The sequence below is a fragment of the Microtus ochrogaster genome, chromosome 16 (genome assembly GCF_000317375.1).
Source record: "Microtus ochrogaster isolate Prairie Vole_2 chromosome 16, MicOch1.0, whole genome shotgun sequence".
Classification (NCBI taxonomy): domain Eukaryota; kingdom Metazoa; phylum Chordata; class Mammalia; order Rodentia; family Cricetidae; genus Microtus; species Microtus ochrogaster.
In genome coordinates this window covers 28,588,939-28,609,788 of record NC_022018.1, presented here as the reverse complement: position 1 = coordinate 28,609,788, position 20,850 = coordinate 28,588,939, and the positions used below count along the sequence as shown (strand labels likewise).

The 20,850-nt window shown below is 41.3% G+C and overlaps 1 protein-coding gene across 1 annotated transcript in view; it reads left to right on the top strand.

Moving 5' to 3' along the window:
- The window catches only part of Rbm17 (RNA binding motif protein 17), a 24,396-nt gene extending 8,843 nt beyond the window's left edge, over positions 1-15,553 (top strand). The window contains exons 3-12 of the mRNA XM_005354895.3: positions 1,375-1,491; positions 2,831-2,997; positions 4,278-4,375; positions 5,172-5,228; positions 7,381-7,522; positions 9,917-10,080; positions 12,520-12,593; positions 13,543-13,641; positions 15,080-15,152; positions 15,259-15,553. Of these exons, the coding sequence (XP_005354952.1) occupies positions 1,375-1,491; positions 2,831-2,997; positions 4,278-4,375; positions 5,172-5,228; positions 7,381-7,522; positions 9,917-10,080; positions 12,520-12,593; positions 13,543-13,641; positions 15,080-15,152; positions 15,259-15,362 (1,095 nt within the window). The 3' untranslated portion in view covers positions 15,363-15,553. The remainder of the gene's footprint in view (positions 1-1,374; positions 1,492-2,830; positions 2,998-4,277; positions 4,376-5,171; positions 5,229-7,380; positions 7,523-9,916; positions 10,081-12,519; positions 12,594-13,542; positions 13,642-15,079; positions 15,153-15,258) is intronic.
- Positions 15,554-20,850: the final 5,297 nt, after the last annotated feature.

The window sequence follows — 20,850 nt, the reverse complement described above, 5'->3', positions numbered from 1 at the left end:
CCTGCCTCTGCCTCCCAAGTGCTGGGATTAAAGGCGTGCGCCATGGGGAAGTAAAGCTATCCATGTTGGTTCTCTTGTGCTCCTCAGGGAGTATCTCAGAATACTAACCAAACTTGTAAAAATATTTGGTAGAGAAAAATTTTACTTGTATCTGAAAGATGAAGCTGTGATTTTATTTGTATATTTCATTTCTGAAAATACCTGTTAAATTTTAAAATGAGCATATAGATGATTTTAACCCCTGTTGTGGAAACTTTAGGGTTTATGTTGCAGTTTTCATGATACCTGCATGACATGTTGTTTGATTAAAGCACTGTTAAAGTCTGGAGAGCTCAGACTTCCTGATAAGAAAGTTTGTGCCACTTTAAATTGCGAAAATGGGAAGTTAAACTTTTGTGATCACCATCATTCCATTTGCTCAGCCATGGCCTCTTAGCTACCTGAGAAAATGATGTAGTTCAAGCAGCTCACCATGAGACATTCTTGCCTACAAACTTTATCATGAATCTAACCGGGTTTGAGAGATGCCAGAGCACAGAGGTGTAAGTTAACTAGGCAGTCTAAAATAAGCAGCATTTGTGAGACCAATATCCCGAGGAAAAGCTAAGATGGTGATGTGCCAGGAAAGAGGGACACTGACAGATCAGAAGTCCCTTTCAGAAACTGCCAGGTCTTTGTTTAAAAAAAACAAAACAAAGACCAGCTATTTAGCATGCACTTCGAGGATGGTGAGATGGCTCAGTAAGTCAAGCCTGATGACCTGAGTTTGACTAGAACCCCTGTGGTGGAAGGAGAGACCCTAGTCTCTCCAGGTGTCCTCTGACCTCCATATAAACAGTGTGGTATTTGCATGTAAACACACATGCATACACACCCAAGTAAGTTCATAAGTAATTTTAGTTAGTTAGAGTAAGGTCATACTAAAAGAAGTAGGGTAGTAGCTTGTACTCCAGAGGCAGAGAGGTGGATGGATCCCTGTCAGTTTAAGGCTAACCAGAACGTGGTCACATTTACTATAAACTTTATAGGGAAGTAGAGTACATCTTTGCTTTTTAAAAGGATCAAGAAGGATGAAGCGGCCAGGCAGTGGTAGCACACGCCTTTAATCCCAGCACTCGGGAGGCAGAAGCAGGCGGATCTCTGTGAGTTCGAGACCAGCCTGGACTACAAGAGCTAGTTCCAGGACAGGCTCCAAAGCCACAGAGAAACCCTGTCTCGAAAAACCAAAAAGAGAAAGAGAGAGACTGTTACTGTTTTAAGACTATGATTTTATAACAGCCAGAAGTGTGTTAAGACCAGAAAAAGTGTCTGTATTCCAAGTAGAATGAATTTTAATTCGGAACTTTGGTGTGTTTTTCTTGTTTCTGATGTCAGAGCCAAAGGACAAAACAAAGTACAGTCCTTGCCCCAGTCATCGACCTCAAGCGGGGAGGCTCCTCAGATGACCGGCAGATTGTAGACACGCCACCTCATGTAGCAGCCGGGCTGAAGGTAAGCCTGCACATGCCTGTAGCCTGTTTTCTTTACTTTGCACATATTATTCCTCTACTTTTTTTAAGATTTACTTTATTTGTGAATGTGTGTGTGTGTACATGTATGTGCTGGTACCCATGGAGGCCAGAGGGGACATTAGATCTCTTGGGGCTGGAGTTAGGCATTTGTGGACACCCTGGTGTGGGTACTGGGAACCAAATGCTGGTCCTCTGGTGGAGCAGTGAGCACTCTGAACCACTGCCCCGTCTCCAGCCCCACACAAGAGGCTTCTCAATAGGCCATTGGTGTCATTTCCAACTCAAGTTTTACTTTATCACCATCAGAACCTACATTAGCTAAAATATTTTATTACGGAAACATCATAAACAGGAATGAAAGATCAGCCAAAAAAAAAAAAAGGTGTCTTTCAATCATACTCTCCAGGCATTAAAAGTTACATAATTTTAGAATTTCTTACAGGAGTTCTGCCTTCTGTTCTCTAATTTGCTTTACTTAGTACCTCAGTGAGTGTTCAGCCATCTTTGTCAAAAGTGCAGAACTATGTGGTCATTTAAAAATATTTTTATATGTATGAGTGTTTTGCCTGCGCTGCATGTGTACTGGTTGCTATGGAGACCCATTCCCTGGGACTGAAGTTACAGATGGTAGTGAGCCACCATGTGGGTGATGGGAATCAAACTTGGGTCCTTTGGAAGAGCAGTCAGTGCAGTTAAGGCATATTTCCAACACCTGTATGGTCATTTTTAATAGCTTTGGTGTATTGCCTTGTGTAGATTACCTGTAATTTAATTCTATTAATGTAGACTATATGGTTGTTTCTAATTGTTGTCTATTAACAGTGTTAGAGTTTAGAGAAAAGCGTTAAAAATAAAAAGTTGAGCATAATACTTTATGTCTTTAATAGGACAGGGCTGCAGGGAGGCAGGGCGATTGATGGTTGTTCATGGTCACCATTGACCATTTCTCTAGTTTGTGGCTCTGTGAGGGAGCAAGAGAGGTCTGGAAAATGGTAATCCATTTTCACATGTATTTTTCTATAGATGTCATTTAAATGGTGACTGGGTAGTCCAAAACTCACTTAAACAATGATTATGTTCATGGACTGTTTTAGTCTTTAAGTTGTATGGTGCTTTTCTATGAATAATTAAGCGTTTGCTTGGTTGCCAGGTTGTGCTGCCACCTGGTGAGATGTAGTTTGCTATGAATTATTTATTCACCTAGGAAATATAAGATAATCTGGAAGACCTCTCTTTCATCATCCTCTGACCTTGATTCTGGGATTCCTGATTCTGCAGGATATGAAGATGGTATTCACTTGGGTGTTTTTCTTCCTCAGGACCCTGTTCCCAGTGGGTTCTCTGCAGGGGAAGTTCTGATCCCCTTAGCTGATGAGTATGACCCCATGTTTCCTAATGATTATGAGAAGGTAGTGAAGCGCCAGAGAGAAGAGCGCCAGAGGCAGCGGGAGCTGGAACGACAGAAGGAAATAGAAGAAAGAGAAAAGTAAGCTTCCTCTTGGTGCGGGAGCACACGTCCTGCAGCTAATGTGCGTTAGAAGATGAGCGCACTTCGGTGTTGCCTCTAGCGTTCACCAGCTGTGCTCTCACTCGGCAGTGCTGTGGACCCAGCACTGGGGTTATGGTTTCAATCAGCAGGCGTTTACTTGGTTTTAAAAATTTGTAATTGTTCCATCCTCCTGTGAAAATGCACTTGAGAAAATTTATTTATAGACCCTGAAAATCTAAAGTGTAGACATTGCGTGAATTAGAAAGTAATTCTAATTCTAATAGTAATTCTAAGTGCCTGTAATCCGACATACATAATTCAAGGCTAGCCAGGGCTACGTGAGACACTGTCTGAAAATCAAAACACAAGAGAAACCCACGTTGAAGTTGTTTCCAGGGCTGTGACTGCTAGAATCAACAATTTACAGTATTTCAATGTTATTCCTTTACTATGTTTTGGTTTTGGTTTTTTGGGACAGGGTTTCTCTGTGTGGTGTTGGCTGTCCTAGAACTCAGTCTGTAGACCAGTCTGGCTTGGAACTAAGCCTATGCCTCCCATGTTTTGGGATTAAAGGCATGCACCACCACACCTGGCTCTCTTTCCTATTTTTGAGCAAGGAGAAAGTACATGTATTTTTCATTTACTTTTTAAAAGTATAGGCAATAGTATTTATTTCTTAATTTTTTTTCCCTCTCTCTCTTTTTTCTTTTCCTTCTTTCTTTTTTTTTTTAAGCCAAGTGTCTCATTGTGTAGCTCTGACTGGCCTGGAACTCACTGTATATACCAAGCTAGCTTCACACTCAAAAAGATCTGTTTGCCTGTACTTTCTGAGTGCTGGCATTAAAGACATGTACCACGATACCTAGCTTCTTAAAATATTTAATTAATATGCATTCTATGCTCATATGGTATTTCTTATTTATTGGGTAAGTGATTTTTATGTGTGAATGTGTAGCCTAGAAAATTGAAATCATTAAACTGTATATGCATATGCCTTAAAATAAAAAGTTAGATATCAAAATTTTTCCCTCATGTATCTGTTAAACGTATTCATTTTTTCTTCAGAATTTTTTCTGTTGTATCCATCACCAGCATATATACATAAATTAACAATTTATTCTCAAAGAACATCTTTTGTTTTTTTTTTCTTTTGCCAAGAGGAAGTCACAATGACATTTAAGCTTTGTTTATATTAATTTTCTATAATATATTAATTATATTATAGCTTTTCTATATTAATTTGTCTCTGATAAACATTCATTATTTTGTTATTACAGGAGGCGTAAAGACAGGCATGAAGCCAGCGGGTTTTCAAGACGACCAGACCCAGATTCTGATGAAGATGAAGATTATGAGCGAGAGCGGAGGAAAAGAAGTAAGGCATAAACAGAGATAAAAACACTTTAGACTCAGTACTGTCCCAGGCTTTGCTTTTCCTTTTATTTGAGGCATGGTTTATTTCACGTTCGTTTGGGTCATTGCAGGGGATGAGAGGGGTGCTCTCTATTCCCACCAGTCCACATTCCATAGCAGCTTTTGGTTTATACTGTTTTCATAGATAGTCTACTCTGAACTTTTACAGGTTTATGAAGCCAGAGTAAGACTATAAATAAACAGGTGCCAAGTTGATGTGCTAATTCTGTGGGGGTTTGCTTTTTCCTTAAGAAACATTTGATGACTACATTCTGGGGTTCCTAAATGCCTTTTGAAAAATAATTGTGCTTGGATATCACCTACATTTTCTAATATGTGTTTATTCTTAGAGAATTTCATATATGAATAGGATGTGTTTTGATTGTATTCACCTCTCACCCTCCCAGCTTAACCCCTGCTTCCCTGTCCTCTTCCAGCTTTGTCGTGTCTTCCTTAAGAAGAATAAGTAACCCTTTAGTCCAGTCTAATATGCTGCCCCACTGGACTCTGGGTGTGAGGCCGGTGACATCATTCTCCTAAATACTCCCCAGAAGCTGCCAGTTGTTAATAGCTACTCCGTTAGGACTTGCGCTCCTTAGCCTGATACCAGTTTTAGACGTGTAATTGCTAGTCTGCTGCTGTGAGGGACAAGATGGCTCTCTGTTGGAGAGAAGGGTGGTGATGGGACAGATGGCACGAGCGAACAGTAGTTCTTGTAAGCGTGCTGTCCTTTCATCTCCGTGCTCATGTTTTCACAGGTATGGGAGGAGCTGCCATCGCCCCGCCTACTTCTCTTGTAGAGAAAGACAAGGAGTGTATGTACATTTCTTTCTTCTTTTCTTATCTTATTTATGGACCATGGATATTCTACGTGTGAATCTCTGGTTTCCCAAGTTTAAAGCAAAGCAGCCTTGTGCCTGAAGTTACAGTGGCCTTGCTGCCTGCTACACTAGGGATCTTTGCTTTGTTTTGCAACAGGGTCTCAACTGTGTAGTACTGGCTGGCCTGGAACTGTGTTGACTTGCCTCTGCCTTCTGAGTGCTGGGATTAAGGCATGTGCCACCACTTGGAATTTTTTAATACCAGGATCTGGGTGCAGATTGGTTTTTAAATTTACTTTTTATGTACATTGATGTTTTGCCTGCATGCGTCCGTCTGAGGGTGTTAGAGCTTGGAGTTACAGACAGTTGTGAGCTGCCATGTAGGTGCTGGAAATTGAACTCAGATCTTCTGGAAGAGCAGTCAGTGCTCTTAACCATTGAGCCATCTCTCCAGTCCTGTAAGTGCAGGAAGATAAATTGATGTTTACTGTTTGTTGTTGTTATCAAGATTTCATGTTTGTGTGAGGTTCCTTTGAAGTTAGTAAAAGCAGTAGTTGCTCATGCCCATTACCCAGCAGGAAGTACTCATTCGAGGCCAGCCTGTGGTATATAGTGCATTTCCAGGCTACCTTGTGCTATAGAGTGAGACCTGTCTCAAAAATCACAAATAGGTAATAAATTTTGTATCTCAGAGTTTAGAGCCTGTTGTATTTTGTGACCTTTCACAAGGAGGCAGTGTTTTTCTTGTTTTAAAAAAATTCCATTAATTTTGGTTACTGAGTAGTATTTGTCTATGTCTACATAAGTACGTGGCTAAAGCATGCCCACCCACTGCCGATTCTCCTCTGGAGCTCGTCTAACATCTGGGTTGCATTGTTGGGTTTTGTCCTATGCTTTGTGCTAACCCATACCTAATCTATCATTAAAAATAAATGGCGCCTAGCAGTGGTGGCGCACGCCTTTAATCCCAGCACTCAGGAAGCAGAGGCAGGTGGATCTTTGTGAGTTCAAGGTCAGCCTGGTCTACAAGAGCTAGTTCCAGGACAGGCTCCAAAGCTACAGAGAAACCCTGTCTCAAAACAAACAAACATAAAACAAAAATAAATGGCTAGGCCGGCAGAGATGACTCAGCACTTAGAAGCACTAGCTGCTCTTCCAGAGGACCCAGGTTTGATTCCCAGCACTCACGTAGTGGCTAATAACCATCTATAACTTCGGTTCCAGGGAATCTGATACCTTCTTCTGTCCTTCATGGGCATCAGATGTGCAGACACATGGTAAATAGGAATAAATACAGGCAAAGCACACACATAAATAAAAATAAATAAATAAAACAAAATAAAATTAAAAGTCATCAGTAATCTTTTAAATATATTTATTATTTATTCTTATGTATATGAGTGTTTTGCCTGTATTATACCCAATACCTGTAGAGATTAGAATATCATTAAATAAATATGTAGACACACATATATATATGTATGTATACATACATACATACATACATACATACACACATACACGTATATTGTTCAAACCGACAAAACACCTGACAAACAACAAACTGTTTTTGAGAGGTGGGTCCTATGCATCTATGTCTTTAAAGCTTCCTGTTGATGCTAATATGCAACTGGGTTAAAAAGCAACTAAATATGGTCCTGATCTCAGAGATGTTTTCTGTAGTCTGTGCAGCTAGCTGAGTTAAGAGTCTCTGCTGTGGGACTCAAATGAGAGTTGCATTGCATTTCCTTGGCGCATACAGAAACCCTGCAGCCAAGCAAGAGTTGACATCTAAGTCAGTGCTTTAATGGGTATGCCACTTGTCCTTACATACACTTGGGCATACACATATATAAACAAATGCTTCTGAAAAGTCATCTCAGAACAATTCACACTGTCTGTGAAGATTGCTGAAATATGCTGAAAGGGGGACAATGGGGTTTTTTTTTGTTTGTTTGTTTGTTTTTTTTTTTAGAGTGAAAGAACAAAATGTAGGTTAAATCAGTTCAAGGTGAACAGTTGAAGCTAGTGAAGCTTTAGGTTTTGGTGGGTTTTTTTTTTTTTTTGTTTTTTCTTGGTTGTTGTTGTTTTGTTTGGTTGGTTAGTTTTTGTTTTTTATGGAGCCTACTTTACTTTTCTCCAACAGTACCCCGAGATTTTCCTTATGAAGAGGACTCGAGACCTCGATCACAGTCTTCCAAAGCTGCTATTCCTCCCCCAGTGTATGAGGAGCCGGATAGACCAAGATCTCCAACTGGTCCCAGCAACTCCTTCCTTGCCAACATGGGGTAATTAAGTGGCTTGAGATAGGGGGCGGGGTGGGCATATGGGTGTGGCACGGTCCTTTGAAAGTGCAGAGCAGAGGATTGTGATTTTCAGGTTAGCCTGCGCTACACAGTGAGAATGAAAAACATATGAAGTGTTTGTTACTCTTTCTGTAGACGGAACTCATTTGAAAATGAAGACACTGGTTACATGTTGTCTGTATAGAATTAGTGTTCAAATCATGTTGAGCGTTTTCCAGCTCACTAGTGTAAGCAGCCGTCTAGTACAACTTGGTTTAGATGCATTATTTCTATATATAGAAGAAGTTTCTGATAGTTACACTGTTTTTCATAACGTGCAAATAGATTGGCTTATAGGAATTAGAGGTGGTTCGGCTTATCTCCAAAGGAGGAGGGGCACAGGGTTTTCCTGAAGAAATGAGTCATTTGCCTTAGATTGTGGTTTTACACCTTTGGTTTTAAGAAACTATTTAGAGCAAAGCAAAAAAAAAAAAAAAGTCTTTGAGGAGGGAGGAAGGCTCCATTTTAAGAAGCAAGTTTTTGTGTAACCAAGTGTCTTCAAAAGTAACCCAGGGTTATAGCCCAGGCTTACAGTGATTCTGTGTTGAGTCACGAGTCACACTACATGCCCCCGTGAAGCACTGGTAACATCCAGTTTGTCTTAGAGTAATAAAAGTGCATTTTATGTCTGATAAAAAAAAAAAATTAAAAAAAAAACAAAAAAAAAAAAAAAGAAACTATTTAGGCTGGGGGTGGAGCTTGGTGGTGGAAGGCTTGTCTGCTGTGTGCTAGTCTTAGGCTTTCACCCTAACCACGCCCCCTCAAAACGAAAAACTCCAGTCAGTCTAACTGTATAGACGTGTATTTGTCATAGTATTAAAAAATGAATTTTAAGATGGACTTTTGAGCCAGGTGGTGGTGGCTCACGCCTTTAATTCCAGCACTCAGGAGGCAGAGACAAGCAGATCTCTGTAAGACCAGCCTGGTCTACAGAGTGAGGTCCAACACAGGCTCCAAAGCTACAGAGAAACCCTGTCTTGAAAAACAAGCAAACATTGACATTTGAGTAAGACTGGTGAATTTTATTCGTTGATTCTAGAGTAAAATCTCCTTATATAGCCCGGGTTGGCCTCAAACTCACTGTCCTCCTGCCGCCTGCCTCAGAATCTGGAGTGCTGATGTTAGGGTCGCATGTGTGTGCCACTGTATTTTGTCTTAGCTCTAGTGCTGCTCAAGTGGCGTTGCCCTAAATTATTTGTTCCATGCTGTTTAGCAGGATGCTGCTTGCAGTAGAAATGCTACTAGTGAGGCATCAGGTGTGGTAGTCCCACTAAGTGGCCTCTGTGTGTAACTGGGTTCTGAGGGCCCTCAGGAGGTACTAATGAAGGTTCTAAGAGCTGACTAGCCTCATGCAATGGGAGAACTTTTCAAAAACGAAAATTCTTTCTTTAGTCATGCTGGTCTCAACTTCTGGTACCACACATTACAATCAGCAGTGCTGATTTAGTGCAGCTCCAGGACGACTGTCTTGCCCAACAGTGCCTCGTCTCACTGGAGGGGAAGATAATGGGGCATACTTCTGGTTTTCGTCCTTCCTGCACACCTGAAAAATTGGTGTTTTGTTTGATTGTCATTTAAATAAGAATCGGATTTTTAACTTAAAAAAAAGATCCAGCATGGTATAGTTATAGTAGTTTGTTTTGCCCTGGAATAGCTTGTTCAAAAGAAAACTGAAAGGAATTACAGAAGACTGGTGGAAGCTGGGCTTTGTGATCCAAAGCCAAGCAGATGGTGTCACTGGCAGCACCCTTGAGACTCTGGGATACTAGGAGAAAATTGTGCCCTCTTACAGAACGCAGCAGACCGAGAATCCAGTTCCTTTTGTGCCGTAACACCTGGAAAAAAGCATTTCAGATGCTTTCTTGCTTTGTGTTTGACCTTAAACTAATCATCTAGCCTTGGCCTTGTTTTACTTCCTGTCTGTTTAGTAGATACTTTCTAAGGCTCTTTCAGTGTAGCTTCTGCTATGCCATGAGAAAATAGAATCTCTTTTATCTGAAACCTCATACTTAGAATTTGACAGGCCAGATTTCTAACTGGTCTTAAGCGAGGTGACATTGCAGGTAGGGAGCTCACAGAGACACAGTTATTTCTTAACGTGATGAAAGCTGTCACTTCCCACAGAGATAACTCAGACTATCTTGGTTGTAGTTATCCGCTTTTTATATTTCTCCTGTCCTGGGATTCCCATAGCTTCCATCTAGAAGCCACTACGAATTGTGTGTCTTGAAGCCCGTGTGGTATACACACTGTTTCTGGCCAGGGTGTTGCTGCCATAGATCCAATGTGCTCTGACGTCAGTGGCATAAATTATAAGGATCCTTTTCCTTTCCTCAGTGGCACAGTGGCTCATAAGATCATGCAGAAGTATGGCTTCCGGGAAGGCCAGGGGCTGGGGAAACATGAGCAAGGCCTGAGTACTGCATTATCGGTGGAGAAGACCAGCAAGCGGGGCGGCAAGATCATTGTGGGTGATGCAACGGAGAAGGGCGAGTCTCAAGGTAAGTTCACAGAGCACTGTGTGTGTGTCCTTCAGCCCAGAGGAAAGGTGCACCTTCCCTTTTGGTGTACGGTGATTTCTAGTTATGGCATGTTTCCCACCTCTGTCTTATGACACCAGGAAGCCTTGAGACTCATCTTTATTTTCTTTAGAACCAAAGCAGAGATAAATATGCTTGTAGAAGCAAAGTTTCCCAGCTGCTTTGGTTAGGCAAAGAATCGCCATAGCTTGATCATAAATATTCGGCGTCTGCTGTACCCACATCTTCGGTGGATCGTCACAGTTTTTTGTCCTACCAGGATAGATGTGGCTTTTGGTTCACTTACTGATCATTCATTTGTTGCTTTGTAGTACCTAGTTGTTATTTTATTTTCATTTGATTTTTATAATTTGTTCTGTATGTATAGAAAATAGGAATGAGACATATATCTTAGCATTTTAAGTTTAAAAAAGTTTTTTTTTTTCATATAAGTCTGCTTATCTGAATTTCCTTCCCTAAAATACGAAGTTACAACTCATCTGGCAGCCCTATTAATTCATGGCTCAGCAGCAGCCAGTTGCCTGAATGCTGAGTACTGGTTGCAAAAACAACAGTTACCCCAGTTTACAAAGGTATCTAAAGGAAGTTAGCTAATGGCTAGATAATTAAGTGTCTGGGCCAGCAACCTTAAACGCTACTCCAGGACAAGGGCTCCCAATAAATTTATAATCTGTATGTTCTGCCAGCCCTTTAGCAAATGAAATGAGCAAAAGATGGTAGGTAATGGTAGAAGCCAGAAAATAACATAAAAGCATATTTCAAAGAAAAAAATTTTTATTGCAGGGACTGGTTACATAGATGTTTTTATAGATGACTTGAGGGCAAAAATAATAAAATTGCTATTGTAATTGAATTAGTCATGTGATGGGACTCAGTTCTAACACTTCTGTCTTAGTTTCATGATGTGGGATTCGCCTCTGTATGCTGTGAAAATGTTGTATTATCATCAGTTTGGCCTATGGCAGGGCAAAATAGAGCTAGGCAGGAAAACTAAACTGAATGCAGGGAGAAAGAAGGCGGAGTCAGGGAGATGCCATGTGGCTGCCTAAGGAGAAAGACACTGGAACCTTACTGGTGGGCCACAGCCTCATGATGATACACAGATTAATAGAAATGGATTAATTTAAGATGTAAGAGCTAAACTGGGCGGTGGTAGCGCACGCCTTTAATCCCAGCACTCGGGAGGCAGAGGCAGGCAGATCTCTGGGAGTTCGAGGCCTGCCTGGTCTATAAGAGCTAGTTCCGGGACAGGCTCCAAAGCTACAGAGAAACCCTGTCTCCAAAAAACAAAAAACAAAAAAAAAAAAGGTTTTAAGAGCTAGCTGAGAAAACACCTAAGCTATTGGACAAAAGCAGCTTCTTTATTAACCAATGGTAATAAAACTTATTCACAGCATACAGAGGGGAATCCCACATCAGTTTCATTTACCACAGCTGTGGTAAAGTACACTGACGAGAAACTCATGAGAGGGTTTATTTGGCTCAATTCCAGGTTACAGTTTATGACTGAGGGCTGACAGCAGGAACTTGAAGCAGCTAGTCACATAATGCGTAGTTGGGAGAAGAGAGCAATGAATTAGTGCATGTCAACTAATTTTAGTTTACTTTTCCCAGCATGGTATAGTCTAGGCCCCCAAACCCCAGAAGCCTTCCCATATTAATAAATATAATTTATAATTAAGATAATATCTCACTCAGGAGGCAGATGCAGGAGAATTTTTTAAGTTCGAGGACAGCCAGGGCTACACAGAGAAACCCTGTCTTGAGAAATCTTACAGACATTCTCAGAGGCCCTTCTAGGTAATTCTTTATTGTGCTGCAACAATTAACCCCAATAGGGGGCTGGAGAGATGGCTCAGTGGTTTACAGCATTGCCTGTTCTTCCAAAGGTCCCAAGTTCAATTCCCAGCAACCACATTGTGGCTCACAACTGTCTGTAATGAGGTCTGGTGCTCTCTTCTGGCCTGTAGGCATACACGCAGACAGAATATTGTATACATAATAAATATTTTTTTTTTTTAAAAAAAGAGAACAGTTTCTGTCCGGTGCTCCAATGTGGGTCTCTGTCTCCTTTCATCGCCTGATGAAGGTTAATATTCAGGAGGATGCCTATATGTTTGTCTTTGGATTCACCTTCTTATTTAGCTTCTCTAGGATCGCGAATTATAAGCTCAATGTCCTTTATTTATGCCTAGAAATGGCGGTCCTTGGACTTCCCACAGGTCAGGGAACCCTGATTGCTCTTCGAGCATATGAGGGAGAGGGACTTGATCTGGGGAGGGGGAGGGAAATGGGAGGCAGTGGCGGGGAGGAGGCAGAAATCCTTAATAAATAAATAAATTTAATAAAAAAAAAAGAACAGTTAACCAGTATAGTGTCTGATGATATGTTTTGATACAGATGCATCCAAGAAGTCGGATTCAAATCCATTAACTGAAATACTTAAGTGCCCTACTAAAGTGGTCCTGCTGAGGGTAAGAAGTAAAGAAACCTGTCCCCCTTGATTCTGCATCACCCCAGTTTACCTGTCTCTATGGTCTTTCATAAAGTTCTGCTGATAACCTAAGAGTTAAGAATATTGACTTGCCCAGGGTCTCAAGCAGTACGCAGGTAAAGTGGTAATAAATGGTATACTGTATGCTCCACAAGGGCAAAGCTCCTTGTTTTATTCTCTGATGTGTCCCAAGTACCCTGAATGATATTTAGCACATAACAGGCCCTCAATAAACACTTGATTTGATTGCTCTCCCCTCCCCTCCCCCCAATGAATACTAAAAATATGGGTTGGAGCAGTGGTGCAGAGATTAAGAGCATGGGACCCAGGTTTGCTTCCCAGCACTCATATGATGGTTCACACCTGTCCAGTTTAAGGGGATTCCCCTTCTGGTTAAGGCACAAGGCACTCACATGGTACACAGACATACGTTTAAGCAAAATGCTCATCCATATAAAAATCAATGAACTTTTGAAAAGAATACTGAAAATTATATTTTTGCAGATAATGAATGCCTTTGGGCAGATCTGTACAGATGGGTTTTGGATTATCCTCTAAATAATCTAAAGTGTAAAGTGTGACATTGAAACTGTAGGAAATGATTAATTGAAAGTGTTGAAATTTTCTGGAACATCCTCTTAGGTGTTGTTCCATGTACATAGTCTTATAGCACTTTTCAAAGCTTCATGTATGTTTGCAGAAATGCCAGCTTTGGGTACTTGAGGGGCAGAGTTTTATGTTTGGGGATGAACATACCCATATCTGGAATGTGGTTCAGGGTTAGAGTACTTCCTAGCATGTGCAAGGTTCTGCTACTGGGCGGCTAGAGGAAGAGAACATTTGCCGTTATGAAAGAAAATGTTATTTCTGAAACCTTACACATTTGTGGATTATGTTTGGTATTTAATTGTTTCTCTGTTTCTGTATAGAACATGGTTGGTGCAGGAGAGGTCGATGAAGACTTAGAAGTTGAAACCAAGGAAGAATGTGAAAAATATGGCAAAGTTGGGAAATGTGTGATATTTGAGGTAGGAAGATTTCCTTTTGATAGAACTTACAATTGGCAGGTTTTAAATTTCTTCCACAAGTAGTACTAGCATTGGCCCAGTAACATTGTCTTAACTACAGAAGCCAATGAGTATTAGTTATATTTCTCATATGTGTTAGTTTGCTGTTATTTCATGGTTGGTTGGTTGTTTTTAAGACAAAATCTTGCTTTGTAGACCAGGCTGGCATTGAGATCATAGAGATCTGCCTGCTTCTGCCTCCCAGATGCCAGGATTAAAGGCGTGCACCACCACTTCCAGCTGTGTATTAGTTTTGATTGTAAAAAAAAAAGTAGATTTTATTTGGTAGTATAATGTGAATGTTTTATTACATCATTTTATAAGTATCTAGGGCCTCTCATGGAGCCCATTCTGTGTTGTGTTTTTAGGAATATGTTCAGTTGAAAAGACAGCACATAACAAATAAGCAGGAAATATAAAATAGTAGACCTGGGAGCTGGAGATGTAACTCCGAGGTTAAGAGCATTTGACTGCTCTTCCAGTCCCGAGTTTTAATTCCCAGCAACCATATTGTAGCTCACAACTGTCTATAATGAGATCTGATATCCTCTTCTGTCATGCAGGCATACATGAAGGCAGAACACTATATAAAATAAATAAATCTTTAAAAAAAAATAATAGGAGGGGCTGGAGAGATGGCTCAGTGGTTAAGAGCATTGCCCGCCCTTCAAAAGATCCTGAGTTCAATTCCCAGCAACCACATGGTGGCTCATAACCATCTGTAATAAGGTCTGGTGCCCTCTTCTGGCCTTCGGCATACACACAGATAGACTATTGTATACATAATAAATAATAAATAAATATTAAAAAAAAATAAATAATAGGAGACCTACTAGTGTTGGCTGTAAGTACAGGTCAGCAAAAACAAGTGAAGGCTTGTGAACAAAGAGGTGTGAGCTAAGCTTTGATAGGGTATGTGGGGAGTGGGACGGGGTGTTTATAAGGAGGCAGCAGGAGGACTTGGAATTAGTTGGGGAGTTCTGCTTACATACATGGAGTGGGGCCATATTATGGAAGGCTTGAAAAGCTAAACAGAGCTAGAGAAAATGCAGACCTATGTGAAGGCAACTGGAGTAATGCTCTGTCTGTCGCTAAAGTTTCTGCTGCTGCTGTTGCCGCTGCTTCATCCTGTTGTTTGCTGATGGTGTGATCACTTGATTGCATGCTAGCTGCCATGGGCAGCTTCCACCAGGAAGTCAAAGACTGCATTGATTAGCTTCAGATATGTGTCCTCAGCCCCTCAGAAAGGATTAGTACATTTTTTACATGAGCAATTTATATTTATTTCCTTGATGGTTGACCACTTTTGTCATGTGTATGTGTGTGCATGCGCACACACACATAATTAAAGCATGTGCACAGACACACAGCTTTACTCCTATGGGCTTTTCCTTTCTAGATTCCTGGTGCCCCTGATGATGAAGCAGTACGGATATTTTTAGAATTTGAGAGAGTTGAATCAGCAATTAAAGGTATGCTGTTTATTTTAAAGAATTTAACAAATGTTAACGTTACTGTTTGTTTTGATGTCTTCCAGGATACTGGTATTAACTGATTGTCTTTTTGTTTGCTTTTTAGCTGTTGTGGATCTGAATGGGAGGTATTTTGGTGGACGGGTGGTTAAAGCATGTTTCTACAATTTGGATAAATTCAGGGTCTTGGATCTGGCAGAACAAGTTTGATTGTAACCTAAAGTCACCTCTGTGATCCTTACACAAGCTGCAGACTGAGCAATGACACAGGCGTCAGCCTCCATGACTGTTGGACACTGAGACTCTTGGATGGACTTCTGAGATATATGTTGATGGATCCCTTTTTTATTTTATGAGTTTTTTAATATAGTATAAAATACTTCAAAAAAAGAAAAAAAGAACCTGTGTGCCTCTCTGGTTGTTTTCTGCCTCTGTGTCGGTTGCTTTTGCTGGGATTTCATGTCGTGCAGCATGTCTGGCAGTGAAAAATCTAGAAAGGCTTAGAGTGGTGTTTGTAATAAGTCATCCTTTTCCTGCTTTCTTCCTTAATAAAGCCTTCAAGTTACGGAGCCGTAGCTTTACACGTTGTATAATAAAGTCCTATCTTGGCAGTCTGTTGGAGGTGAAAATGCTTGCTTTCTCTAATAGAGAAGGTCAGTGACTCTAGCTGAATTACAACTGTGGAATCGAGAGCTCATGTGACCTACCTGCTAGGTTGAGTTATTTGCTGTTTAAAAGACAGACTATAGGCTTTGTAATGGGTTTATGGAGGATTTCCGTATAAAAATCATTTTAGGGTGGATTAGAAATACCGGGTTAATTCAAAATCTAGAACCTGCATTATAAGTGTGTGCCCAGTTACATTCTGAGAGTGACTGCTCCCTGGAGTTGTGTATACTACTGGCAAAATCTGAAATTATTAGTTCTGGTATATATAATCTTAAAATTCACAAAATTCAGCCATGTTAGCTATTCAAACCGTATTGCCAACTTTATTTAATTCTGTAATTGTGGGAAATTATCCACTTGAAACACAGTGGTACAAGTTGCTTAAAAACATTAGCTAGACTACAAAAAAAGAGAAAAATGTTTAGTACTGAGTCCATTACCATGACAAGAGGTACTTCAGGAAAGTACATATTCCTGTGTTGTTATAGAATAATACTTGTGTTATGACCTGGGCGGCTGGAGTGAGGGGACCTCAGTTTCTTTATGTCTATGCACTTGGTTTGGAGACATAAGATTTTCTTGTGTTTTCACTTGAATAGGATTTTACGTTTTAGAGTATTTCATCGAGTACAGTTGAATTAAGGTCTGGGGAGTGATTAGGTGAGGAAAGTGCTTGCTGGTAAGCAAGAAGCCCTGAGTCCAATCCGTAAAACACATAGAAAGTTTAGATGCATTTATACGTGTCTCTAATCCCAGCCCATTGTCCTCATCAGTTTAGATCATGAAATCCAATATGGACAAGTTCAACAGAACCGCCATACATATTAGAGCTGCCCCTAATCCCAGACCAGGGACTTTCTGTGGGGCTCACTGGCCAGCCAATATAGTCAAATCAATTAGTATGACATTATGATCTTTCCCCCAGTCTCTTTGTAATTGTATTAATTGAGTACATCCTTTGTGTTTTCTTTTTGTGAGGATTTTTTGTTTGACTGCTTGTTTGGTTTTGCTGTTTTTAAGACAGGTTCTTAGGTACATGAGTCCTGGCTAGTCTTGAACTCACTTTGTATTATATTAGAAAATGACCTTGCGCTCCTAGTCCTTTGGCTCCCAAGTGTCAGGATTGCGGTGAGTGAGGTACTACCGCTATGCCCAGCAGAGGGTACTGAGATGGTCGTAGACTGATTAGAAAATTACAGGACAGTGAAACCCGAGAGGTTCCGTGAGATGCATGCGTGTCACTCTTCCGTTTGCACGGGGGAGGGCGTGAGAGGACGATTACAGGAGTTGTTTCTCCCTTCTGCCTTGTGGGTAATGAGAATCAAACTAGAGAGTAAGTGCCCTTACCCAGCGAGTCATCTAGTGAGATGGCCCTGACATTTGTCATTCTGGATCTCCTATTTGCAATCTTGAAAACCCTTCCAGAGTTCAGGGAATTTTCTTTCACTCCCCCTTCCTAAGGTAATACATGGACTGTTGAGATCACTCCTGTATATTGAGTTCTAGGGCAGACTCCAGAGCTACAGCAAAACTGTCTCAAAAAACAAAAAAAAATCTCTTCATTCTCCATGGCCAGCTCTAGGTGTACATACAGTAAGTGGAGTGGTTCTCATACCCTTGACTTACTTATGTCTGTTCTATGACACCCTCACCTTCAGCCTGGCAAGGAAAACCAGTGGCTGTGTTTGATCAGCCTTCCATGTTTTCATCTTGTACCTAGTAAGACACTACTCAAGGGTTTTGGCAACAAGCCTCATGAAGAAAGTCCCCCACCCTATACTTCCCCATGGTAACCACTTATAACTTTTTGCTAGGTTGCTTCAGACATCTGCCTCTGTGTTTCTAAATCCATCCTTATGAAGCTTCTGTGTCAGCAGAGTTTTCCTTTCCCGCCAGTCAGTTCCCAAATAACCAAAACAGAAGCTTAATTATGAAAGCCTGGCAGCTCGGGCTTTATTACTAACTAGCTCTTACAACTTAACGTCTTTCTATTAATCTACGTTCTGCCGCATGGCAGTACCTCTCTTTCATCTTTCTATTAATCTACGTTCTGCCGCATGGCAGTACCTCTCTTTCATCTTTCTATTAATCTACGTTCTGCCGCATGGCAGTACCTCTCTTTCGTCTTGCACCTCCTGTTTTCCTCCCTGTCTCACTGAAGACTCCTCTGCCTCAGTCCTTCTTTCCAATAACCTTAGTCTGGTTCCCCCTCCTCCCCACACACACCTAACCTTATCCTGTCCAGCTATTGGCCAGTCAGCTTCTTTTAAACCAATCACAGCAACATACAGGAAAGTTCCACACTACTGCCTAAGGTCTACACTAAGACACTACAGGTGTCTAAGGTCAGTCTGTACTCAGTCCTTCATTTCCATTCACTTCACTTCAACCCACTGCAACTCAAAAGAGTAAATCCAGAAAGAGATATTGACTCAAGAAATAGGAAAAGTAATCCTCAGTATCATGACCAGGTTAATTTGTTCAGAAAATAATCTGTGACAGCTGATCTTTATTTTTGAATGAATGGATATGTTGAGTATTCACCAGGCCTTTAATCCCAACACTTGGGAGGCAGAGGTAGACAAAGCCCAAAGCTCTAAGTTTGAGGACAGCCAGGGATACACAAAGAAACCTTGTCTTGAAACACTACCGCTATCCCCCCAAAATTCTACATATATATTGAGTTTGAGGTCAGCCTGGTCTCCATAATGAGTCCCAGGACAGCAAGAGCTACACAGAGAAACCCTGTTTTGAAAACAAATGACAAGTAGCAGAAAATAGAGAGACACCAAAACATCAAATTGGGGGACTGGAGCAATGGCTCGGTGGTTAAGAGCACTGACTACTCTTCCAGAGGACCGCGGTTTAATTCCCAGCACCCACGTGGCAGGTCACAACTGTAATTCCAAGATCTAACACCCTCATACAAACACGCATGCAAAACACTAATGAACATAAAAATAACAAAAACCCATCAGATTGGGCACTCAAAACATCTAGCAGAAAGCTCCAGTAGAGTCGTAGGCAGAGAAAAGCAGGAGGCTTCAGACTCCATTGATAAGGACCTAATGGCCCACAACCAGAGGCAGTGTGTTTTCCAAAATGTGTTGTGCTCATATCGGGCCAGATGATGTCTTCCCCGAGATAACCTCCCTCTAGGATGTCAAGGACAGCAAGTTGGGAACAAAATGGTATCTAAGCATAAGCTTGTAGCACTCCCCCTCCTGGAGCTATGTGATGCTTCATGTGAATCTATCTCACTAATTTTTACTGGGAAAAATGCTTTAATTTGCCCAAGAATGTAGTGTTAGAGTCTAGCTGCTCCTTAGGCCCTATCTGCAGCTGCCTCTCCTCTTTCACAGATACCCACAGGCACACCCTCTTGATTCCCTAGCTAACAACCTCCCAGTGCCAAGATTTCTCACCTGGCAAGTGAGTTTACATCAAAGTGGGTACTGGCGGCCAAACATCTTCCTAACCCCTTCCCTGGCTTCTGCAGGGAATCTGAGAGCCTGGCTGCAGGCTTGTGCTAGAACTCCTGCTTCAGCCTTGGGGGCCCTGACTCTTTTCCTCAGAGGTCCTCCATGGTCTTGTCTGTCTGTCCATGGCGTTGATAGATAATTTTTTGTTTTTGTTTTTGAGATGAGATCTCACTTTATAAATCTGGCTGGGCTGGAACTCAGAGATCCAAGTGGCTCTGTTTCCTAAATGCTGAGATTAAGGTGTGTCACCATGCCTGACTGATTAGTAACTCTTTAATAAACTCCTTATCTCCAGCAACCCTATGCCCCAACAAACTGACTCCTGGTGTTTTTTTGTTTTGTTTTGTTTTGTTTTTTTTAACACCAACCCCCCCACTTTCCAGAATCCAAAACCTTTCACGTTCTTGTTTTTCGAGACAGGATTTCTCTGTGTAGACCATACTGGCCTCGAACTCACGAGATCCACCTACCTCTGCCTCCCAACTGCTGGAATTAAAGATTGGGCACCACCATCGCCTGGCCCTTTCACTTTTTTTTTTAACCTTGTTGAAATTACATTCTTGAGCTGCAGAGATGGCTCAGTGGTTAAGAATATTGCTCTTACAGAGGTCCCACGGTTCAGTCCCCAGAGGCACCCACACAGTGGCTTTCAACTGTCTTCACTCCAGCTCTACATGATCCAGCACCCTCTTCTGACCTCTGCAGCCAGCAAGCATGCATGTGGTGTACATAAGTGCATGTAGGCAAAATATTCATACACAAAAATAAATCTTTTTTAAAAAAATTGCTTGTCGGGCAGAGACAGGTAGATTAGATCTCTGTGAGTTTGAAGCCAGTCTGGTCTACATAGTGAGTTTTAGGCCAACCAGGGCTATGTAGAGAGGCCTTGTCTCACAAAAGCCAATAAATAAATGGACACATTCTTTGGATGAGATTGGGAAGAAAGAAGATGATTTCTTAGCAATCTTTAGAGATATAAATTGAGAGCTCCAACATCTCATATCTACCCACCTTACAGAAACCCAACTATGACTCCCTTGTCCTGTCAGGTGGCTTTACTCTCTCTTAGAACACCTTTCTGGTCTCAAAACCTACCTTGGCTCATTCTGAAATTCATGTCTTTGTCGAAACCACAAACCTAAATCTTGCCCCTGTAAACCACAGAGTGTGGTGGTATTTAATTTTGGTACTCAAGAGCAGATGTAGGAGGATCTCTGTGAGTTCGAGGTCAGCCAGGGCTACTGCGGTGAGACCCCTGTCCAAAAAACAAAAAGGTGACATAAACTAAAACTTGTTTTAATTGGCACCAGAGAAAAATTAGAGAAATATTTTGTGTATAGGGTGCCTTGGGTTTCTTGTGGTCAAGTTCTTTTTCTCTGTTAAAGAACAGAAAGACAAGCCAGGCGATGGTGGCGCACACCTTTAATCCCAGCACTCAGGAGGCAGAGGCAGGCGGATCTTTGTGAGTTCGAGACCAGCCTGGTCTACAGAGCTAGTTCCAGGACAGGCTCCAAAGCCACAGAGAAATCCTGTCTCAAAAAATCAAA